The 20523-nt window shown below is 41.5% G+C and overlaps 1 protein-coding gene across 3 annotated transcripts in view; it reads left to right on the forward strand.

The window, feature by feature from the left end:
• The first annotated feature begins 4808 nt into the window (after positions 1-4808).
• PTPN21 (protein tyrosine phosphatase non-receptor type 21) overlaps positions 4809-20523 on the forward strand; it is a 67257-nt gene continuing 51542 nt past the window's right edge. For all 3 annotated transcript variants that reach the window (XR_014242215.1, XR_014242216.1, XM_082383659.1), the window contains exons 1-2: positions 4809-5178; positions 9133-9514. Coding sequence is in view for 1 of the 3 variants with exons in the window: in XM_082383659.1 (XP_082239785.1) it covers positions 9335-9514 (180 nt within the window). In the remaining 2 variants the exon portion in view is untranslated. The remainder of the gene's footprint in view (positions 5179-9132; positions 9515-20523) is intronic.

The following is a 20523-nucleotide window of genomic DNA, read 5'->3' on the forward strand; positions in this document are numbered from 1 at the left end:
ATGAGTGAGGGCCTCAGCTTTCTCCTGGCTGTTGTCTGGAGGCCACCCTCAGGTCACAGATGTTGCCCACACTTCCTTGCCACGGGCTCCACCAACATGGCTGCTCACTAAATCAAGCCCGGGAAGAGAGGATCTCAGCTTACGGAAGGCCCAGGCCTTCTTTTAAAGGCTTTCATTTGATTAAGCCAGGGCCTCCCAGGGCCTGACCCCCAAATCAACTGAGTTAGGGTCTTAATTACAAAATTAGATTGCAAAATCCTTCATCCGTGCATATTCATTAGCTACAAGCAAGTCACAGGTGCTGCCTGCACTCAAGGGGAGGGGATTACAAAGGGTGTAAACAGCAGCGGCAGAAATCTTGAGGCCACCTAGGGTCTGTCGGCCATACGGTCCTTCATCTCATAGAATCCTTTTTTTCTTCTGAATTACTGTAACATCTATGTGGGAGCTACTAGTATGACACAATATCCTTTCTGTAATGTTCTTCTCATTTGCGTGTATGTGTGTGTGCACGTGTGCATTTGTTCTCTCTAACAAAATTATGAACTCCTTGTAGGTCTGTATTTCTCCAGAATTTCTTTCGGGACGCTAGACACATAGTAAGCACTTATTAAATATTTGAAGGATAAAATAAATTAATGACCTAAATTACGAAAGCATTCCTCATGGATAAATCCAATGATCATGCACTCATTCAACATTGATGAGAGGCAGCAGAGCAGAGTGACTGAGAACAGGGACCCTGGAGCCAGACTGTCTGGGTTTGAATCCCAGCTCTGCTACCCCCTCTGAGACCTTAGGCAAGTTGCTTATCCCCTCTGCCTTAGTTTCCTCATCTGTGACATAAGTATGATACCAGTTTGTCTTTCATGGAGTTATTATGAGGATGAGGTAAGTTCATAGTTGGGAAGTATTTTGAACTGTGCTTGGCTCATTGCAGTACTATGGTTGTTGATTAAAAATTAAATGCCTACCCTGAGTCAGATGCTGTGCTAGGAGCCAGAACACAAAGATGAGTGAGACTGAGTCCCTGCATTCACAACACTCACAATCCAAAAGACAGGCACCTTATTTCTGTCTCTTTACCCACTCAGAACTAAGAATGCAAACACATGTTTTGCCTTTACCGCATACAAAATCCTTAGTCAATATTTAGATAATAGTGAAAGAACATTTTATGAAAAATAGAGACTGTTTTCATTAAAATGTATTCAGAATAGGGAAAACTTTTTTTTTAAATGTATTCAAGAAAGAGTCAACTTTCAAGACAATCCATTTAAAACTGCAGAAGGAGACTCTCAGGCTGCTTAAGAACTGGCATATTTAGATCTCAGGAGTGTGTCTGGATCACAGAGGGGATAACTCCACTAAACCGATGGTGTTCAGTGGTCTGACACTGTTACAGGTGCTTCCCTGTAAGATGCATCTTCATAAACCACATTGCATCCAGAGGAAGATGATCATAATGATACCTGAAAGAAACCATTAAAGGGACTAGTGGTATTCAACTTGAAAAAGACTAAGCAGGACAAGAATTATTTTCCAGCATGGAAGGGCTCTCCAGTTCAGGAGGAATGACATATTTTGCTCTAGCAGACAGAATGAGGACTAGATTTCAATGAATCCCAGTTGAGGGCTCTGGGCTGTTTTTCAAAGAGAGAAGATTACTAAAAAGAGCATTGGTTTTGAAGTCAAAGAGGTCTGAGTACTAACCCCAATTGCATGGAGCCCCTTGTCTTCTAACACCGGCCCCCTGGCATCTCCAGCCTCTTCTCAGGGCAGCCTTCCAACTGGGTGCTGCACATCATTTGCAAGTGTCGGGGGAGAGGAAGGCAGAAGAGAGGTGTTTGGGGGTGTCCTTCAGCCTGGGATGCTTTTCTCTTTTTTTCTTTGAATGCCTAATGAACTTTTTATTTGTCCTTCCAGACCCAGCCAGAAGCTGATCATAGTGATAAACTGGATATCACCACTCCACTTAGAATATCTACCTGTTAAGTATATTTGCCTACTAGAATTATATATTCACCTGTTCCTCACATGGTGAGTCTTTGAGAACAGGGCCATACATCTTATTTATCTTTCTCTTTGCAGCATTTGGCTTCCAAGAAATGAGGTTTGAATAGACAAGTTTTTTCATTAGTGAATATCTCATGGCATGTCTACCCTTGGATCAAAAGCCCTTAAGTGTTGGGAATTCCAGTCACAGCAATTGCTTTTGCTACTGAAGCTGACATACTTTTCTTCGTTTTCTTGTCCATTGAACAAATATATTGCCAGCATCATCATGTTAGTTTATATAGTGAGAGATAGTGGGTACTCACCAAGCTATCAAAGCAGATTAATTTCTTAACCCCTAAGAAAGTATCAGTCAGTGTACCACCAAAACCACAATTTCTTTCCCTTTTATTGAACATCTTTTTACTGTAGAAATTTAAAAATTTTTACTTTGTTTTAAAAAGAATTACCTTCACAGGAAGAAGAATGTATATCACTTCTGGGTAGCAAGAGGAGGTAAAGATACAGATATGTAATCGCTTATTCATCTACAGACTATCTCTAGACGGGTACATAGGATTATGGTAACACCAGTTACCCCCCAGGAGGAGAGCAGGCAAGGTAAGAAGGAGACTTTTCACTTGCACCGTTTTGTATCTTTTGGGGTTGAACCATATAAATTATTTCACTTCCTTCCATACAAACAGAAGCCAATAATAATTTCATGCCGAACACTTTGAAGGCTTTGTTCAAGTGGCTTGTCATGGGGCTGTCACTATCAAATTAACATGGTTGCAGGAAAATAGAGCTTAAGGACTTGGTCAGCAAGTGGCACTTGTGGACTGTGAGGGAGGAAGTGCAGCTCAGTGTATAACATCGCTTGGGTTTTACAATCATTTTCTATTTTTAAAAATCTTTTATTTTCTTCCCGATTCAATTAACAAGTTTTTATTTAGTGCCTACCCTCTGCCCAGTAGTGTCCTAGGAATTCTAGGAGATATAAAAGAAGCCTACATGAAACAGTTTTTAACCTTCTTGCCAAGTGTGGGGATCACTGTGGAATGGGGTGGCTAGCAAGTTGTCTTGGAAGCAGAGCCTTGAATTGAGGCTTGGAAAGCAACGGAAGGCTTAGACAAAGGGAAGGGGGGCAGGAGGTGCTCTGGGCCAGGAGAAACGGTTTGATGGGGGCAGGAGGGGAGAAGAGAGGAGTAAGGATGGTCATAAGAGGCTGAGGCCGATTTAGAAAGGCCCTAAAGGTCAGGCAGAACAGCTTAGCCTTAGGGGTCCATTGGGAGTGATAAACCCCAAGGAGAGGTAAGCCTGGTATTCACATGGAAAGAAGAGAGAGCAGAAACCAGAGGCATGGAGACCGCCCTTGTTGCAATAAGCCAGATGTAAAATGATGAGGGATGAAGGTTTGGATTAGAATGGTGGGGGAGGGGGGCATTCAGGAACAAAGAGGAAAGAAAGCATTCATGAGACATTTCAAAGGAGGAAGTGGCAGGTCTTGATGATAGGCTGGAGATGGAGAAGACTCACACATAATTTCAGTTTTTCTATTTTGGGAGACCAGAGAGCCACTCATTTTCTCTTTTCTTTCTTCGCGCACGAATTGACCCCCTCATGGTGTCCAGTTGAAATTCAATTATAAGCAGAATTGATTGATTTTCTTCTGTACAGAAACACATGTAATCCTATTTGCCTTGAGCTCCATTACCCAAGCTGAGTCCTGCCTGGGGTTTGTTCTCCCATAGCACTCCTACTTCCAGGATGGCGCTTTCCACTTAGGCCTTGTTTGTCATGTGTATGTGCGGTGTGTAGGTTTATTACCCACTAGACTAGAAGTCCTTTGTGAGCAGGGACCATGAGTAAGTACTCAATAAGTGTCTGTTAACTGTTGAAGAAAATGAGATCTAAATGAAATGTAACATAAGAAAGCTTTCCAGAAACAAACATATTAAAAAAAAAATCATTTAAATAAAATTTACATAATAAAAATTTCTCTGCTCCAATCACTCAAACCATATGCCAAGTAAAGGCGAAACACCCTATTGTGATGGTGTTAGGGCCACACAGTTTTATTCCTTGGCTTAAGTGTTGCCATGCAGTAATAAAAATAATAATGCAGTGTAATAATACCATGTAATAATAAAAATTGCTAATAGGGCTTAGAATGAAACATTTCACACAAGTGACTGGATAATGATTATTATTATTATTATTATTTTACAGGAGATGAGCAGGCACCAGAAAGGTAAAGAAATTCGCACAAGGTGACCCAGCTAAGCAAGCGTTGGCGCTGAGATTTGAACCCAGACAATTTGACCCTGGAGTTCCCCATCTTTAAGAGCTCTACTTTGTACTGCATTAAGCATACAGCTCTTTTGAAGACCTACAGGTTATTTGAGGCATAACAACCTTTTTCAGGGGAAGGGGACTTTGCCACCCTGTACCAATCAGTGTTTTTCCTTTTTTTATGGGCTATATCCTTAGACGTAAGCATGGGAGGAAGAAATAGAATGTTTGAACTGTTTTCAGAAATGTGTAAGAGTAAACGAACAACTCCAGCAATAATAGAATTTTACAGAACACCTAAGAACAACACGGGAATAAAACCCTTTACATGGTACCGAAATAATATCCCCCTCCTCTCATTTTTATTAAAAGCCTTGCTTTATTTGGAAACTCTTAAGTGGTCATAGGATTAAAAAAAGCCGCGGCGCGCCCCCTCCCCGGCGGCCGGGCGCAGCTGTCCGCGCCTCCCCCGCCCGCATTCCAACTCTCTGAGGTCACGGGTAGCCACCGCCTCCCCGGATCCGCCCGCCCGGCCCAGGGGGAGGGACGCCCGGCCCCGGCCGCTCCGCTGCTCCGGCCGCGCGTCTTGTGCCCGTCCGCCCGCCTTCCTGCTGCCCCGGCCCCCGCCCGGTTTCTTTGTGCGGCGCTGCCGCCCGGCCTGTCCCACCTCCGGGCCTCTCCCCTCGCCGCGGCCGCCGCGGGACCCTACGCGGGGGAATGCTCTGCGGGCCGAGTTCGGGGAGACAGGAAGTGAGGCGTGCGAGCCCCATGAGCGCGCCGCGGCGCGGGCTGGCGTGCAGGCGCGGCTGCGGCGGCCGCGCGGCGGGGCCCCGGGAGGCGGGCCGCTGAACGGGGCGCGCGGCCCCGAGGATGCGGGAGCGGGAGCAGGTGAGGGCGCGGGGTCCGGGCCAGCAGGCGGCGGGCGGCGGGCGGGCGGGCGTGGGGCCGAGCGCTGGCGTGTGTCCGCGAGCCGGGACCCCGGAGCGCGTCGGCCGGCCCCGGAGTCCTGGAAGATGGGTCCCTGCTCCCAGACCTAAGGGAGGAGCGTAACAAAGAAAAAAGTCTTTCTTTTCCAGGTTCTCTCTGATCTACCTGGGTAATTTCCAAAGGGGTCTTGAACTTGTATTCTTAACTCCTCGGCTGATTGTAGCGGCTTAATTCTGGATCCGGGTTTTAGACGTTTTAGGCATATTTGTGCCTCTCAGACTATTAAGTGGGAGATTTGCTAGGTAACTTTGGCGAGAAGGCGAGTAGGGAAGGACTGTTTCGTGGTGATGACTTGTTTTGGTTTTGGAGTAAAGATTGTTTACTCTGGAAAAAAGAATTCTTGGGTCTGCAAATTCCGACTTGTGATTTCTGCAAATCCTGATTAGATTGGCCGCTCTTGGCATGCCCGTCTTAATTTTCTTTTTTGCTGAGAAAGCCTTATAATAATAGCGTATGCTCGCAAACACGTTCAAAACACTCCGTGTGCTCCAGGTGACAACCGCTGTATGCCTAATGGTTGCTGACAGATTTTTTTTTAAGTTTGGGATATGATAGAAATTTTACTCTGAAAGTAGTTGTCTGCTGTTCCTAGCACATTTTATTCTCGAGTTCTACGCATAAATGTTTTGTTCAGGAGAAACATGCGTTTGATTTAATGCTATAGATCTGTATATTATTCTAAAAATGTCATATACTCATTTAGTGATTGTTTTATTTGAAAGCATCATTAGCAAAATTACGTGTAGTGAGGACTTTTGCAACAAGGCGGGAAACTACAGGATTCAGAATTAAACTGTATTTGAGAAACTTCTGAAAGGTGATGTAAAAACATTAAAATGAATTCATAAATATCTCGGACTGCCTTTTGGAAACTTGAACAGAATTTAATATATACTTGTTTTTTATTTCATAACAAAGTGATTTTGTAGAGAAACAAAATATCTCCTAGTATTTTCCTTCAAAAGCTAATTATGAATTTTGTTTACTTAAGTAGTTAGATAAATTAGAATTCCAGCTCCAACTACCTTTCAAGTTGTTTCATATTATTTTACACCCGAAACAGACATCCCCCCAAAGCATCTTAAATTTCTACTCCTCTATTCAAACATTCCTAACTTTATGACATCATTTGGTAGCAAATACTGCACATAACTGAAAATTAAATGTGTCAATTGTTAATTTTGTAAATTATTAAGCAGAACATTATTTTAACACGTCTTAATAAACAAAAAGCAAGCTATTCTTATGGATAGATCTTGGGGAAAAAATGCATCTGATACACACACACACCCCTCAGCTTTTTCAGTTACCTTATAACATCTACCAAAATAAAAAAGAGAAAACATTGGCATTTCTTTATCCCTGATGCAGTAAAACATTTCAAACTCAGGGACAACTGAAAGTTTTACTGTTTGCTTCATCAGAGCTTAAGTTAATGATTAAGTTATATAGTGTAGTAATCTACTGCCTTCAAGGCATAGTTTTATATAGTGTAGTATCTACTGCCTTCAAGGCATAGTGAAGAGAATACCATATTTGAACACCCCCCCAATGCAAATTTTCATCTTTCCCTCTGTACGACTTAATCTGTCCTCTTTCCAGTTACCATAATTTCCATGTAAAATTTAAATTCACCATCTCATCACTTGAAAGGGTATTTAGTATATATGATATGTATATATAATCTTTTAAAATTTATACAAACACTCATAACTTATCAGGCAATTTTCTAGTTGAAAGCTTATTATTTAAAGTTCTCGTTTCTCGATTTTTTTTTCTTTCATTTTGCCTCAGCTATCTATTTGGTTTATACCCTGACATAGAAAAGAGCATTGAAAACTGCATGTCTTTTCGTAATATCTATTTTCTATTCCCCCCTTTAGTATGGTGCTTTTACCTTCCAAAGGTACACAACAAATGTTAATTAACACAGTTCTTTATGTAGTTCTAGTTTTCTTTTTTTCCTCTGGCCTTCTTCCTCTATTCCTCGTTTTTAACTTTTATTTTTCTTACTATCTGGAGATAACCAGAGCTCAAATACAAAACAAAATCCAAACAACAAAAACAAACAGAAAATCGTGGTTGGGTCCTTATTAGAGATACAGCCATGTATGTAATTATAGCATGCTTGTAATCTCCTTAAGAGCAAGGACGGCTTATTAGGACTCGTCTTAGATTTCTCTAAAGGGCCACTACACTGCCTTGTACTCAGAGACGCAATACACTTTTGTGGAATGGAATTATAAAATGTTAAGTTTGGCAAAGCCTAGTGTAATAGCTAAACTATATACTCTAGCTCTGCCACCCCCCAGCCCTGAGTGCCCATCACCTCTGGGGCTGAGACGCAGTAGAAAAAGCGGAAAAGAGCAGAGGGCTGGGAATGAGGAATCTGGGATCGGTTCCCAACTCAGCCCGTCCTAGTGTGAGGCTGAGAAAGCCGCTTCTCCCGAGGCCTGGGTCCTGTGTCCGGCAGATGAGAGGGTTGGGGGCTGCCCTTGCCCCTCCGCGCGGTTCCCGTCCCAAGTTCAGGGTAACCAGCTGCGGCCGAGCCTTGCCAAACGATTCATCCTCGGCGGAAGCCTCTGTTCAGAAGATAACGGAGGGTGGGAACCGTCCCGGGATTCTGGAACTATCCGGGATTTTGCCGACTCGTTTAGGGGGAAAAAAATCCAGCCAATGTAAAAGTTCCAAGCTGCCGCTCAAGGCCAGTTTGCTTCCGCCCAGGAAGTACCACCAACGGGTGTTGTTTAGAAAAGTTTTAAGTCGCGTGTTTTTGGCGGGGGTCCTGAAGCTCCAAATCGGCATTCAAATGGACCCCGCCCAGACCTCCTCCTCGCCTCTGGGGCTCTAGCCGGGTCCTTTAAGTGTTCCCTCCGGCATCAGCGGGAGCCTGTACTCTCCTAGAGCATCCGTCCGGAAACGCGGCCGCAGGCGGAGGGTTCCGGAGCCTCTGAGGCTGTGGGTTGCTCGGACAACGCCGCCTGCTTTTCTGTGGGGGGAGGACGAGGGAGGAGGCGGAGCTATCCTTTGTCCTCTTGGCCTCACGGGCGTGTTGAGCAGCGTCCTCCCCGCATTAACTCGGGAGGGCGTTTAAGGGCCTCGCCCCTCTCCTTTTCTGGGCTGCGGCCCCGCTTAGGTGAAGGCTCACCGCCTCTTTAGGCGTCCCCATCCGGAGAGGGGCCGGGGCCAGGGCTACGCTTTTCACAACTTCCACGCGTCCGGTGGTAATCCGATAACAAGCATTTGTAGGGTCTTTTATAATTTGTTTATAAATAAATCGATTTGGTGACGTAAATATTTATAAACCAGAGAGTTCTACAAATGCTTGTTAAGTGTTCACCTCGTTTGAACCTCACAGCTGCCATGTGTTACAGGGGATTATTCCATTCGTGTTCAGGGTTAATTTGCCTAATTGGGACTGAGACTTGAACGTAGCTCTTTTGGAGGTTTTTTGCAATTATCTCACTTAAGGACTAAAGAACCCTAACATTTGGAGTATCGGGGAGCCAAAAAGAGTTAACTATGAAAAAACAAAACTTTATCTAAAATAGAAAGAGGACCACTAATGCCAGCTACTAAATTTGGGGTTATAGTAGTGTCAGCCATTATCTCATTTAATCCTGAAGTTAGCCACACGTTGTCACCACTATCTGTGGGATTGAGTGAGGGGTGGAATCTGACCCAGGGCGTAACACAGCTCTGATGATAAACTTCCCCACTGCCTCCCAGATCCTGCTAATGCCTTATTTTTCCAGAAGAAAGGGAAAGCTTAGATACAGCTTTATTGATTTTTATTTTTGAAAACGAAGCCCAGAGTTGCTATTGCCTGTGTAACCGGTGTTCCTCTTTCCCCAGCACTGGCGTGGGTGCTCCCATCACCTGGTCTTTGGAGACTCAGTTGCTTTTTAATGGCGGCAGCAGCTGCTGGGTGAGCAGCCGGAGACTGTACAGTACTCCTCCCTTCAGGACAGGATCGCTTTCTCTCGCCATTGCCACCACTGGATTGGTGGCGGTGCTTTTCCCTTTTCACCCCTCCAACTCTTGAAGGGAGAAGAAGATGCCACTGCCATTTGGATTGAAACTAAAACGCACCCGGCGCTACACGGTATCCAGCAAGAGCTGCCTGGTTGCCCGGATCCAGCTGCTCAACAATGAGTTTGTAGAGTTCACGCTGTCCGTGGAGAGCACTGGCCAGGAGAGCCTGGAGGCTGTGGCCCAGAGACTGGAGCTGCGGGAGGTAAGCCCCAGGAAAGGCTGCAGGCTTCTCTGGGCGGGCTTTGTTCCTTACTTCCCAGCTACTGTCGTGCACGCTGGCTGTGTCTTCTCAAAGTATGAGCCTGTAAGCCCTTCTCCCCACCAGGAAGGAATAATACAGAGCAAAGAGGTCTTTCCTTGGGTGTGCCCCGTAAGAGAATTACCAATGCCTGAGTTTTGAAAATGTTTATATGTTCCCCCAAAATGTTATCCAGAATGAGATAGGAATGCATTTTGGAATCTGAGTGAAGAAGCCGTCTTGGAAATGGATCCTTTCAGCCCCCAGCCATCCAGCTGACACTCAGCCAAGTCATTCCCAAATTCCTGACCCACAGAATTGTGAGCAAAATAAAATGGTTGTTTTAAGCCACGTTAAAAAAAAAAAAAAAAAAAAGGAATGCATTTTGGATTATCCAAGTAGTTCTGGTCTTCTGGTGTAATCCCACGTGGGTCGTCCTGATCTAGTACAGTTTACTGACTTCATTCATTCATTCAACATTCATTGATTGTTTTGCACAGGCCAAGCCAAAATTCGAGAGACGTATTGCCTCGGTTTGAATTCTGGTTTCTTCATCAATTAGTTGTTTAACATTACGTGAGTTATGTGACCTGTCTGAGCTCTGGTTCCTTCATCTGAACCATGGGATAGCAGTGGTGCCTGTGGTTGTGATTTAATGTGCATGTAAAGCCATAGCTCTAATAACTATAGTCTGTTACAGTAATCATAGGGAAGTTTGCCCTGGAAAACCCCTAATCCAGTCTGTAGGAAGTTGTGAAGTCCTCAAGTGTCCATATAGTGTCTTAAATTTAAAATGCTGTGTAAGGCCTGTGAAGAAAAGGGCTCTAATTAAACCCAGGTCCCTTCCAGTCTTTGGCTGCCTGGTTCTGGGGTAAGAGAAAGATGGAAAAACGGGTTATTTCACTTAAATGCCTATGTTGTAGTCTTGACTGGAGATCCTGCTAATGTTGTAGTTCATAAAAAGTCAGGAATAGATAAACTGTGCCCCTGGTGAACATCCAATCATTTGATCAGTCTTTATTAAAGACTTATTAAGTGCCAAGCTCATATGTATTAGGAGCTCACCCTACTGTTGATACCAGTAAGAAAGCAGGCATGATGCATGCGATGATGGGGGAAGTAGAGGGTGCTATAGACAGCAGGGAGAGGCAGCAAAGGGAAGGCTTCCCAGGGTGAGTGATGTCTGAGCTGGGACCTGAAGATGGGGCAGGGTGGTCCTCTCAAGGACTGGAAAAGACTATGCCAGTAGCACAAGGCCCAAGACACAGGCAGAGGAAAGGTTGTAGAGCAGGGGCCACCTAATGCGGGGTTCTTGTTAAAGGGTTTGGGCTTGTCCTGAAAGTAATGGGGAAGTTAGTGAAGAGTTTTTAAATAGGCGTGTGGTGTGATTGTTTTTATGAAGCGTGAACCCTCTGGAGAATGACTAGAAAGGAGTAGAGTTGTGGTGCAGATGGTAGTCACTTGGGTTTGGATGGGGCTGGAGAGAAGTGAGTGGCATCTGGAGATATTCAGGACCTACCTATCAGGTAATGGGGAGGGACTAGCCGGGGTCCAGGTGGATCCTAAGGCTTCCAGTAAATGGTGGGGACTGTATAACTGAGGGAAGACACACAAAAGGAAGAGCAGGTTTGAGGGGAGCTGGGAGAGGTGTGTGGTGAGTTCAGTTTCAGACGTACTGAGTTTGAGGTGCCACCTGGGGACATTGAGCAGGCAGAGTATGTGCAGGTCTGGAGTGCAGGTGAGAGATCCAGGCTGGAGGAAAGAGATTTGGGAATCCTCAGCCTAGGCCAGTTAACCTGGGAGAGGGTATGAGAGAAGAAGAAGATGTAGCATACCCCTTGGGGTTGAACAGAGGGAGAACCTTAGAAGGAAACTGAAATGGAGAGGCCCAAGGAGAAAATAAACCAGGAGCGCCGACCTCAGTGACTGGTCCTGCTGACTTGCATTCATTCCATCTTTTTTGCTTCCTTCACCCATTTTTCCTTTTTTCCTATTTTGGTTTCTTTTTCCTATAATTTCTTCCTCATGCACCAGGTCTGCCTACAACCACTAGAGTCAACTGCTTGAGGAACTGTGGTTAATTTATTTTTGTACCCAAAGTACTAGACGTGGAATGGGCTTAATAAATACAGGTTGAACTGAACCCACAGGCATTGCTTTGCTTCTCTGTTAGTCAAGAAGCCCAGAGAAGTTGCCATCCCTTGTTTGAGGTTATCAGACTCAGGAACAAGCAACTTCATACAGCTATGGGTATATAATGAGACTGATTTTTAACAGAAGGGAAGAGTGCTCTAAATGGGAACAGGTGTGGTCCCTAGAAAATATCTTGCCCCTGGACAGGCCTTCCCACTGTTGCCAACATTTAAGGACAGTCATGGTTAGAAGCTCTGCTCTGTAGCATGTAAACAGATGGCTTAGGCCCAGGCCTAATCTGGCCCAATGACTGTTTAGAAATCATCTGAGTCAGGGCAACACCTGTTCTTAGTTTGTGTCCATACATCACTTAGGAGATTCATACCAAGAGAGAGTGGTATGTTATCTTGCAATGTTCTCCCGTCAAGAAAACTCAGAATTATCATAGCATGTAGATTTGGCTGATAAGCTTTGCTACTGCCCAAATTTAAGCTGGGGGGAAAAATCTTTACTTTCCTTGCTTCGTTGAATAACATTTCACTTCTATTATGACAATTACAAGGGCTATACGATAATACCATTGTAATGCTGTACCCGGCAGCTTCAACTATATGGGTAATATTTTATTGCTTAAGCTGAATGTGTGGTTAAATGATGCTTGTCAGTCTTCATTGTTTTTTGACTGTGTGAGGTATTTGATAATACATTAAGGAACTAAAAACAAAAAGGTTAATATATTTGTATCCAATATAGTTAACTTAGATTGTCAACTTTTTTCTAAACCCACCATATTTGAACTGTGGAAAGTGGCTTTTAAAAATGGGGCGAAAAAAATGATTGCTGCAGGGAAATATTGCTGGTCATTACAGCACCGTCCTCTCAGAGCTGTTGAAATTCCTTGCATATCATTCATTGAGTTTCATAACACTTTTTCAAGAGAAGCTATGGGAGTCTTTACAGAATTTAAGGGGAATTAGAAAACTTTCTAATTTTGAAAGTATATGTTAGAGAGGTTTGATGGAGGTGGTGAGAGAGGAGTGTATCAGCGGGGCACAACTACTCCCATGGGGCAGTGTGTCCTTGAAAGAATATCACAATCTAGAATGAGGTGGTCAGCCTTAAGAACCTGTTTCAGAGAGTAAGACCTGCGTTACCCCAGCTCTTTGGGAATTTGTAAAACCAGGTTGCAAGTTCAGTAATTTACGATGAGATTTGGAACTACCAGGGGCCCCAAGAATGTGTGCCCTCTGGCCAGGCCATGATCTCCCTTTAGGCAGGCCATGTGGGAGCTGGAGCAAACCAGAAATTGCTTGGTGAGCATGGAATCAGAGAAGGGAAATTGCCCAGAAAACCTTCCATATCTTCATAAGGGGAGTAGTACTGCCTCACGGACCAGACAAGTTCCTCTGTGTATCCTTTCTGGGCTGTGCTAGGGTGGGCACTGCCTCTACCGGCCTCTTGAGAAGGCTGTTTAATAGAGTGGTGAAGACATTTGCCAGTTGGATTAGAAACACCTGGGTTTGGATCCCAGCTGCCGCTTACCAGTTGTGTGACGTTGCGCACCTTACTTAATTCCCCAAGTCCAATGGTTTTTCATCTGTAAATTGGGCATGATAATAATGTCTATTTGACAGTGGTTGTGAGGATACAATCTTAAATGTAAAACATTTAAGAGAGGACCTAGTATTTAGGAAACTCAGTAAGTGTTATTCTTCGGCACTGTTATTGTTATTTGTGACTCCCATTTCCACATTGTGGTGACTGACCTCTTCAAATTGACTCTTTTCTTGCTTTTGTAAATATCTTTGTTTCTTCCTTTTACTAAGAGAATACATGCTTGTTTTATAAAACTTATTTCTTATAGTACAAATAAGTATAGCAGCCACTGGTAATTGCACTTCTTACATTGCTAAACTTAAAATTTTAGTATACCATTGTAATTTAGCAGTCATATTTGAACCTCTATTTTCATGCCAGCTGAAATTAATTTGTACAATGTCACTGCCTCATTGCCTTCAAATAGAGCTTCAGTAGGTTTTTACTTCTCTGATAGGTTTTACTTCTCTGTTTCTTCCCTCTTGCCCTCAACCTAACCCCTAGGATTTAAACAAAAAAAAAATTTTTAATGAGATTTTGGATTAAGGTTTATATTTTTTCTTTAGGGTATGTCTTTTTCAAGAATTCTTTTTAAATCTTATATTACATTTGATAATCACATTTTAATCATGCTGTCATGGGTTTTAATTAGATTCATTGTAAAATATTATTTCTTATATATCTTAATCTTTATCTTAATGTCCTTATTCAGCTTAAATTTACATTTGGTTGGAGTTTTTATTTTAAGTTTTAAAACCTCCAGTTAGGAAACAGGGACGTTTTAAAAATCCTGGAAACCTTTTGGGGAATTCCCTGACAGTCCAGTGGTTAGGACTCGGCACTTTCACTGCGGTGGCCTGGGTTCGACCCCTGGTTGGGGAACTAAGATCCTGTAAGCCATATGGCGTGGCCAAAAAAAAAAAAAAAAAATCCTGGAAACCTTTTGAAGGTAACTTTTTCGTGCTTCTGCTATGATATGATAACACACACATTATGTGTTAGTTTTATAACTTAAATTTTAGAGGGCAGTTTTCTTTCAGCTATTTCTGAGTGTTTTGTGTAGAGGGGAAGGAGGGTCCTCATTGTTGTCTGCATGTATGGCATACATACGTAACTTTTTCAAATAACAGGTTTGAAATTGAGATTGATCCTAAGCCACCCCTAAGATTACCTCCAAAGCATTTTGATGAATAAGTTGAAAAGTCTAACAAAACTTAGAAGTTCTTACTTTGGCCTCTCATTTTAAGATTATAATTATAGGCTTTGATATTTGGTTACTCTGTTGTGGTTTATCACAGATATTCAGAAAATGTTTTTAAAATTGTATTTGAAGTACATCACACATATGTCAAGTTTTTATCCTTTGGAATGTAAACTCCATCAGAGCAGGACTGTGGTATCACCAGCGTCTGGAATAGTGCCTTGTACCTCATAGTACATGGTTGCTGAATCAGTGCCTACTTGGTTTAAAAATTAAGGTTCTTGTTTTGAATTTAGACTGATAAGCACAGACTGCAGTTCAGTTAAGTCAGCCTTTATTTGCTGTATGATTTTTATTTCCTGGAGAGAGTTGAACATTTACCAACTTTGAACAGAGGTAGAAAAGAACCTTTCTTTGTTAGATTTTATTTCTTTTTCATTTTGGGCCTTCTTCTGAAATACTTAGAAAAAGGGTTTTAGAGACTCTCTGAGGTAAGATTGCTCTATCAGGGGAGTGTCAACTTCTCTGCTGAACTTTGAACAGGTTCTTATAATGTTTTCTGACGAATGGAGAAACTTTTTGGCTAAGGGATTTGTTGGAATAGAGAGGAATCAAGCACTTAATACAAACCATTACTCTCAAGCACAACTTTAGAAAGTGTTCTTGGCCCTCAGAGTGTTTTATTTTAAATCAGTGTCTTAGGTATTCCAAATATCCACTGACCTATCTTGACTGTTATCTGAGCAGACCTCAAGAATTTCATGTGCATTTCCTTCTGTACTAGCTGTTTTCATTTGGACTCTAAAAATAGCTGAAATATGTGTAAGGGAAGAGTATAATACCTGCAAACTTTTTAACCTTTGGGCTGAGTAGTTATTCATTCAGGTATGTATGTTATAAACAGGTAAGATTGACGTATAGACAAGGATCAGTAAATAGTTTGGTTAGATCTATTGGACCATCTGAAGCAAATGTAAATCTTAGATTGGCCTCTCTACCTAGATAAAGAAAGCTTTCCAAAGTCCAAACCTGATTATAAATGAGCAAGAATTTTTCTTGATTTTAGATTTTCTGTTACTTGTCTTACTTGGTCTAGATAATTAATAACTAGTCATATAAATAAGTAGAGGGGTTATACATATAAACATGGAGATATTATGCATTTTAGAATAATGTATTATCACATCAGTTATTACAGAATTTGGACACCTGTTTACTTAAAGAAATGGAATATTCAACCTTCACTTAATTTCTAATAAATTTAAGGGATAATAGTCTGAGATGTTTTTCTCCCAGTGCTGGATTTTTCACCTAAGAGACATTGGAGATGTCCTTGAATGTCTGTCACCAATGGTCTGTCATAATAGTGTGGTCTCATGACCATATGGAATTGAGAGAAATTTGCTCATATGGGGAGGTTTGTGAGTTGTTACAAAATGGCAGACATGGGGAACTGATGGTGTTTTAGGGGCTCTGTCTAAGTTCTGTCATTGTTCTTGGTGTATATGGTTTCAGATCTAATTCCTTATAATGCCAGACGCTCTAACAGCTTTCTGCTGTCCTCCTTGTGGGTGGATGAACATTGTCATGCTGGAAGCTTGACATGCCTTATCTCATTTAATCCTCACAATGAGTTGGGCATTATCTTTTCCATTTTAAAAGGAGGAAACTGAAGTTCTGAAAAATTGGGAGATTTGCTGTGCAAATCTGGGCAATCATACAGCTAATACGCAGAAGAGCCAGAATTTGAGTATTTATCTGTCACACTTCTGCTTGAACTTTAACTTTTAAAATTATAAATGACATGGACCCCTTTGAGACTCTGATCAAAATGCAGAATTTTGCATACAACCTCCGGTGGGTCTTGGATACATCCCTCTTTCAGTCTGTGAGCTCAGGCTGTGGGCCTAGAAGCCTCTTGCATGAGGCAATCTTACCCCTTCTCTCGGCTTAACAGGATCTTTCTTCCCTAATCTTTCTTTTCTCCAGAGTGAAGGTGGTGGTAGGATGGAAAATTTGTGAAAAATTCAAGACCTTCATATTTTTAAGAAAAGAATTTGCCTCTGAAGTATCACTCCTCCCCCACTTCCCCTGCAAATGCCTGTTTTGAATGGCCTTTATCTTTAGATCTCAAGAAAGGCCATATGGGGTATTCATTTCCTCACTTGGACAATTAATGTTAAGGAAAAAAAATCTCCCTTCAAGGAGGAAAGGGAGGAGGTTGTGAATGGTAGTTCCTTTATTGTACCTCTGAGGGTAGATCCAAGTCTGTCTTCCCTACCAAACAGCACCTTTGTGCCCACCTAGGCAGTAAGTATGTGACAGTTCTCCAGTGAATGAATGGATGACTCATATTTCCTTCATGCATTAACCAAATCCCCCCGGCCAGGTGTTGAGCGCTGTACTTCATTGGTCTTGTCAGATACACACCCTACCTGAACATGGCATTTTCTTTTCTGTTAACAAAGCCTTTGCTCATATCACTGTCTTAACAATATGTTGGTTTAGCAAATATTTTCCTATTTGGTTCTCCAAGCAGTTTGTTCATAAATAAATGTCACTTGGATTTATCTTTTAATGAACTGACAGGATACCCAGAGGCAATTTAAATTCTTAAGAATCAGTTTAAGATGTTAATTTCAAAAAAAAAAAAAAAAGAAAGAAAAAGAAAAGATGTTAATTTCACTAGACAAAACATGCATGTCACAAATCCTATATGAGAAGTAGCAACATGTTACAGAAATAACTTCTATCAAGGGTCTGTGCCACCTTATATAGATCATCCAAATGAAATCACTAACAGGTGTGCAGAGTTTTTATTTATAAATAGGACAGAGTAATTGTGTTATTTTGAACAAGCTTTAACTGAGCAGGCTAAGAAGATACACAATTTCATGCTGGGTGGAAACAGCTCATTTCCTTGTGAATATAAAAACAACTTGTCTGCTCAGTCATGTTACAGTTGTTTAGACGGCTCAGACTTTGACTTAACAAACTAATTTCGATATCAAGTGGATTTTTAGCAGATTGAACTTTGTACCAACCATCAAATTCAACTGCAGTTGGCAAAGCAAGGGGTTTTGTAGGCAACAAGGTGGAGTTTTGGTGCTAGTTGAATATGGGTTCAAATCCCTGTATACTACCTGTGCGGCCCAAGGAAACCAACTTAACTTCTCTGGATTTTGTTTCTTTCATATATGATACGGGATAGTAACAATAGCTTTCTGTTGGGTACTGACAAGGTGCCTAGCACTGTAGTAGATGCTTTACGTATATTTAATTTAATCCTGAGTTAATTGACTTCCTTCCTCCTCCCACCAGCTCAGAGATGGAGTGGACCAAAGATGGGCAGTGTCCAGACCAAGGGGAGGTCCTGATGCAGGACACTTGTTGTAGTATAGAGTTATTTTTCTTTAGTCATTTCCGTTTTCTTTTTCATCATGTAAATTTGTTCATTGGTTGGAATAATTTACGGAGAAAGATGGATTGGAGAAAAATGACTCAAGGTGTTGTTACTAAGTCAGCCAATTAAGTTCACAGCTATACCACTGAAAATAAAGATATTCCTTATAATACCCTTTCTCTTCCTCCCAGAGTTTGGAGTGAATCATCTAGAAAATAACCTTAATTCTCACCCATATTTTGCAAATGCATATTTGTTTGTACTTTTATTTCTGGCACGTATTTTGAAGTCAGATTTATGTTTGAATGGTGACTTAAGGAAAAGAACACTTCTAAATTCTATATTGCAGTAGGATAACAGAAAGAAAAATGAAGCATGTTTAATAATGAAGACTATATCTAAAACTCCATATTATTATTTGTACAATATGTGTGACCCATTGCTAGAGTGCAGACTTCACTGTCCATTACAGTACCCCCTGGGCCTGGCTGGGGCAACTAGCAAGTGACAGCCCCCAGCTAGAGTTCAGGTCTTTCAGCTGCAGGTTTAACACTTTTCCCTCAACGACACTCTACTTTTCCTTTGAGCCATTGCCATTTTCCTAAAGAAAAGCAATCCAATTGTTGTATTTTTTTAAATAATTTATTTTAAAAGGAAAGAAAGAGAAAGAAAAATTGCCAAAGAGAAAGCCCCATTAGTGAAGGAAGCATTTAAGTGTAGAATTTTCTGTACTACAGAAGATGTAATATGAAATTTTATACTGTTTAAGGGGACTTAAACTCTGATAATAAGAGTTAATATTACTTGAGCACTTATTGTGTATGAAACATTGTTTTAAGCGCTTTTCATGTTTTTGCTTATTTTGATCCCCAACAATCCTATGAGTGAGGTACTCGTATCCATCTTAATTTTACAGATGGTGAACAGAGACAAAGAGTTGTTAAGTAACTTGCTCATGGTTATGTGGCAGAGACCACAACGGGACTAGTTCTTCTGCCTTCTTGATCAGCATCTTTCCTCCCAGTATGTGACCTTGGGCCAGTGACAGGTGGCCTGCCACAGAGCACGTGCCCTTAAGGACAGCCTGGCACAGTGCAGCCTCCCAAATCTGATGGAGATTGTTTAAAGTACTCTTGAGATTTGTTATCTTTTATTTTAATTACTACTACAATTTATTTTGTTTAAAATATGTTTTTGAAGTCACATCAGGCAAAGAAAGATAAGTCTGAGAAGGAACATGAATCGTGATTAGGCCACAAGACACGGCTGGGAATGTCTGAAGTGCTGAGGGCAGAGCTGTTTGATAGGAAGCCTTTTGCGAGCTTGTTCCCTGGCAGAGTTGGAAGTAGCAGTCTGATGAAATACACCCCAGGAGAGCTCCCTGCTGAGAGATTTTCCAAAGCAAGATCTGGTTGCACTGCTGTTGGATGAACTTGGGGGCTTCTGGAGTCAGAATCTGCATCCAGACAAGAAAAAGTGGTAGAACCAGTGAGCCTGTTGAAGCGCTTGCTGCCTTTATTGATAGAGCTGGATCACTGCGATTTAGCTGCTGTGCACACAGGTATTATTTCCACCTGTTACAGCAGTTCACACCACCCAAGTGTTTCCGTTCTACCATCTGTGAATTATGAGCATGGGGACAGGGCCACTATAAATTGTTATTCCACTTTTAATTCCTCTTCTGCAAGTCATGATTCTATCATTTAACCTTTGCATCTGTTTTTTTTAATTGAGACTTTTATCATTATATCCCTTGAATATAGGGTAATTGGATATAGGATAATAGAGAATAATTTCTATTACCCTTGATAGCACATACATATTAATGGTAGTTCATCCTCTTCTACTTTTAAGTGTAATGAAAATATCTTATGTATTTTTAAGTAGAACTTCTAATAAAATATAACTGGTGTTATGGTACTTAAACAATTAAAAAATATCAAGTGTATGTTTTTGAGTTATGTACCTCCAACCCCCCACCCCATTCCTTGATCCTCAATGAGGAACATGTAAAAGGGAATCCATTAGAGCCTTAAGTGTGGCCTTTATTAAATGGAACTTTATATTATTGACAAAAAAGAGAAGTAGCTTTTTTATATTAAAAAGGGAAACAGTTTTACTCTTTTCTTGGAGTATTTGTGTATATGGAAGAAGTATTTGCTATAAGTAGAAAACCACCTCATAAATATGTGGGGTAAAAAGTTATTTCTTGTATGATGAAACCATGATTTGCAAATTTTGGTTAATGAAGAAAAAACAAATACAGCTTTTAGTATCAGAAGTCTATGAGTTTCTTCATGTGTATCTGTGTAGGATTTTAACCACGAAAGTAATTTCCCTGATTTTATCATCCTCAGCTTTTTCATGGTAATACCATTGAGAACAGTGGAGCTGCTATACATATATTTTTTTAAGGCAATGGAAAATATGTTGGGTAATATTCTTTAAGACAATAGATATTAAATGTGACTAGATTCTTTCTTAAAATGTATAAGGCCCATATTCATTTATAGTTTTGGGGGGGGGTTATAATTTTTTTTTTTTTTTTTTTTTGGCCACACTGTGCAGCATGTGCGGTCTGGGATCTTAGTTCCCCGACGAGGGATCGAACCTGTGCCCCCTGCAGTGGAAGTGCGGCTT

The sequence above is a fragment of the Balaenoptera borealis genome, assembly GCF_965194805.1.
Source record: "Balaenoptera borealis genome assembly, chromosome: 3".
Classification (NCBI taxonomy): domain Eukaryota; kingdom Metazoa; phylum Chordata; class Mammalia; order Artiodactyla; family Balaenopteridae; genus Balaenoptera; species Balaenoptera borealis.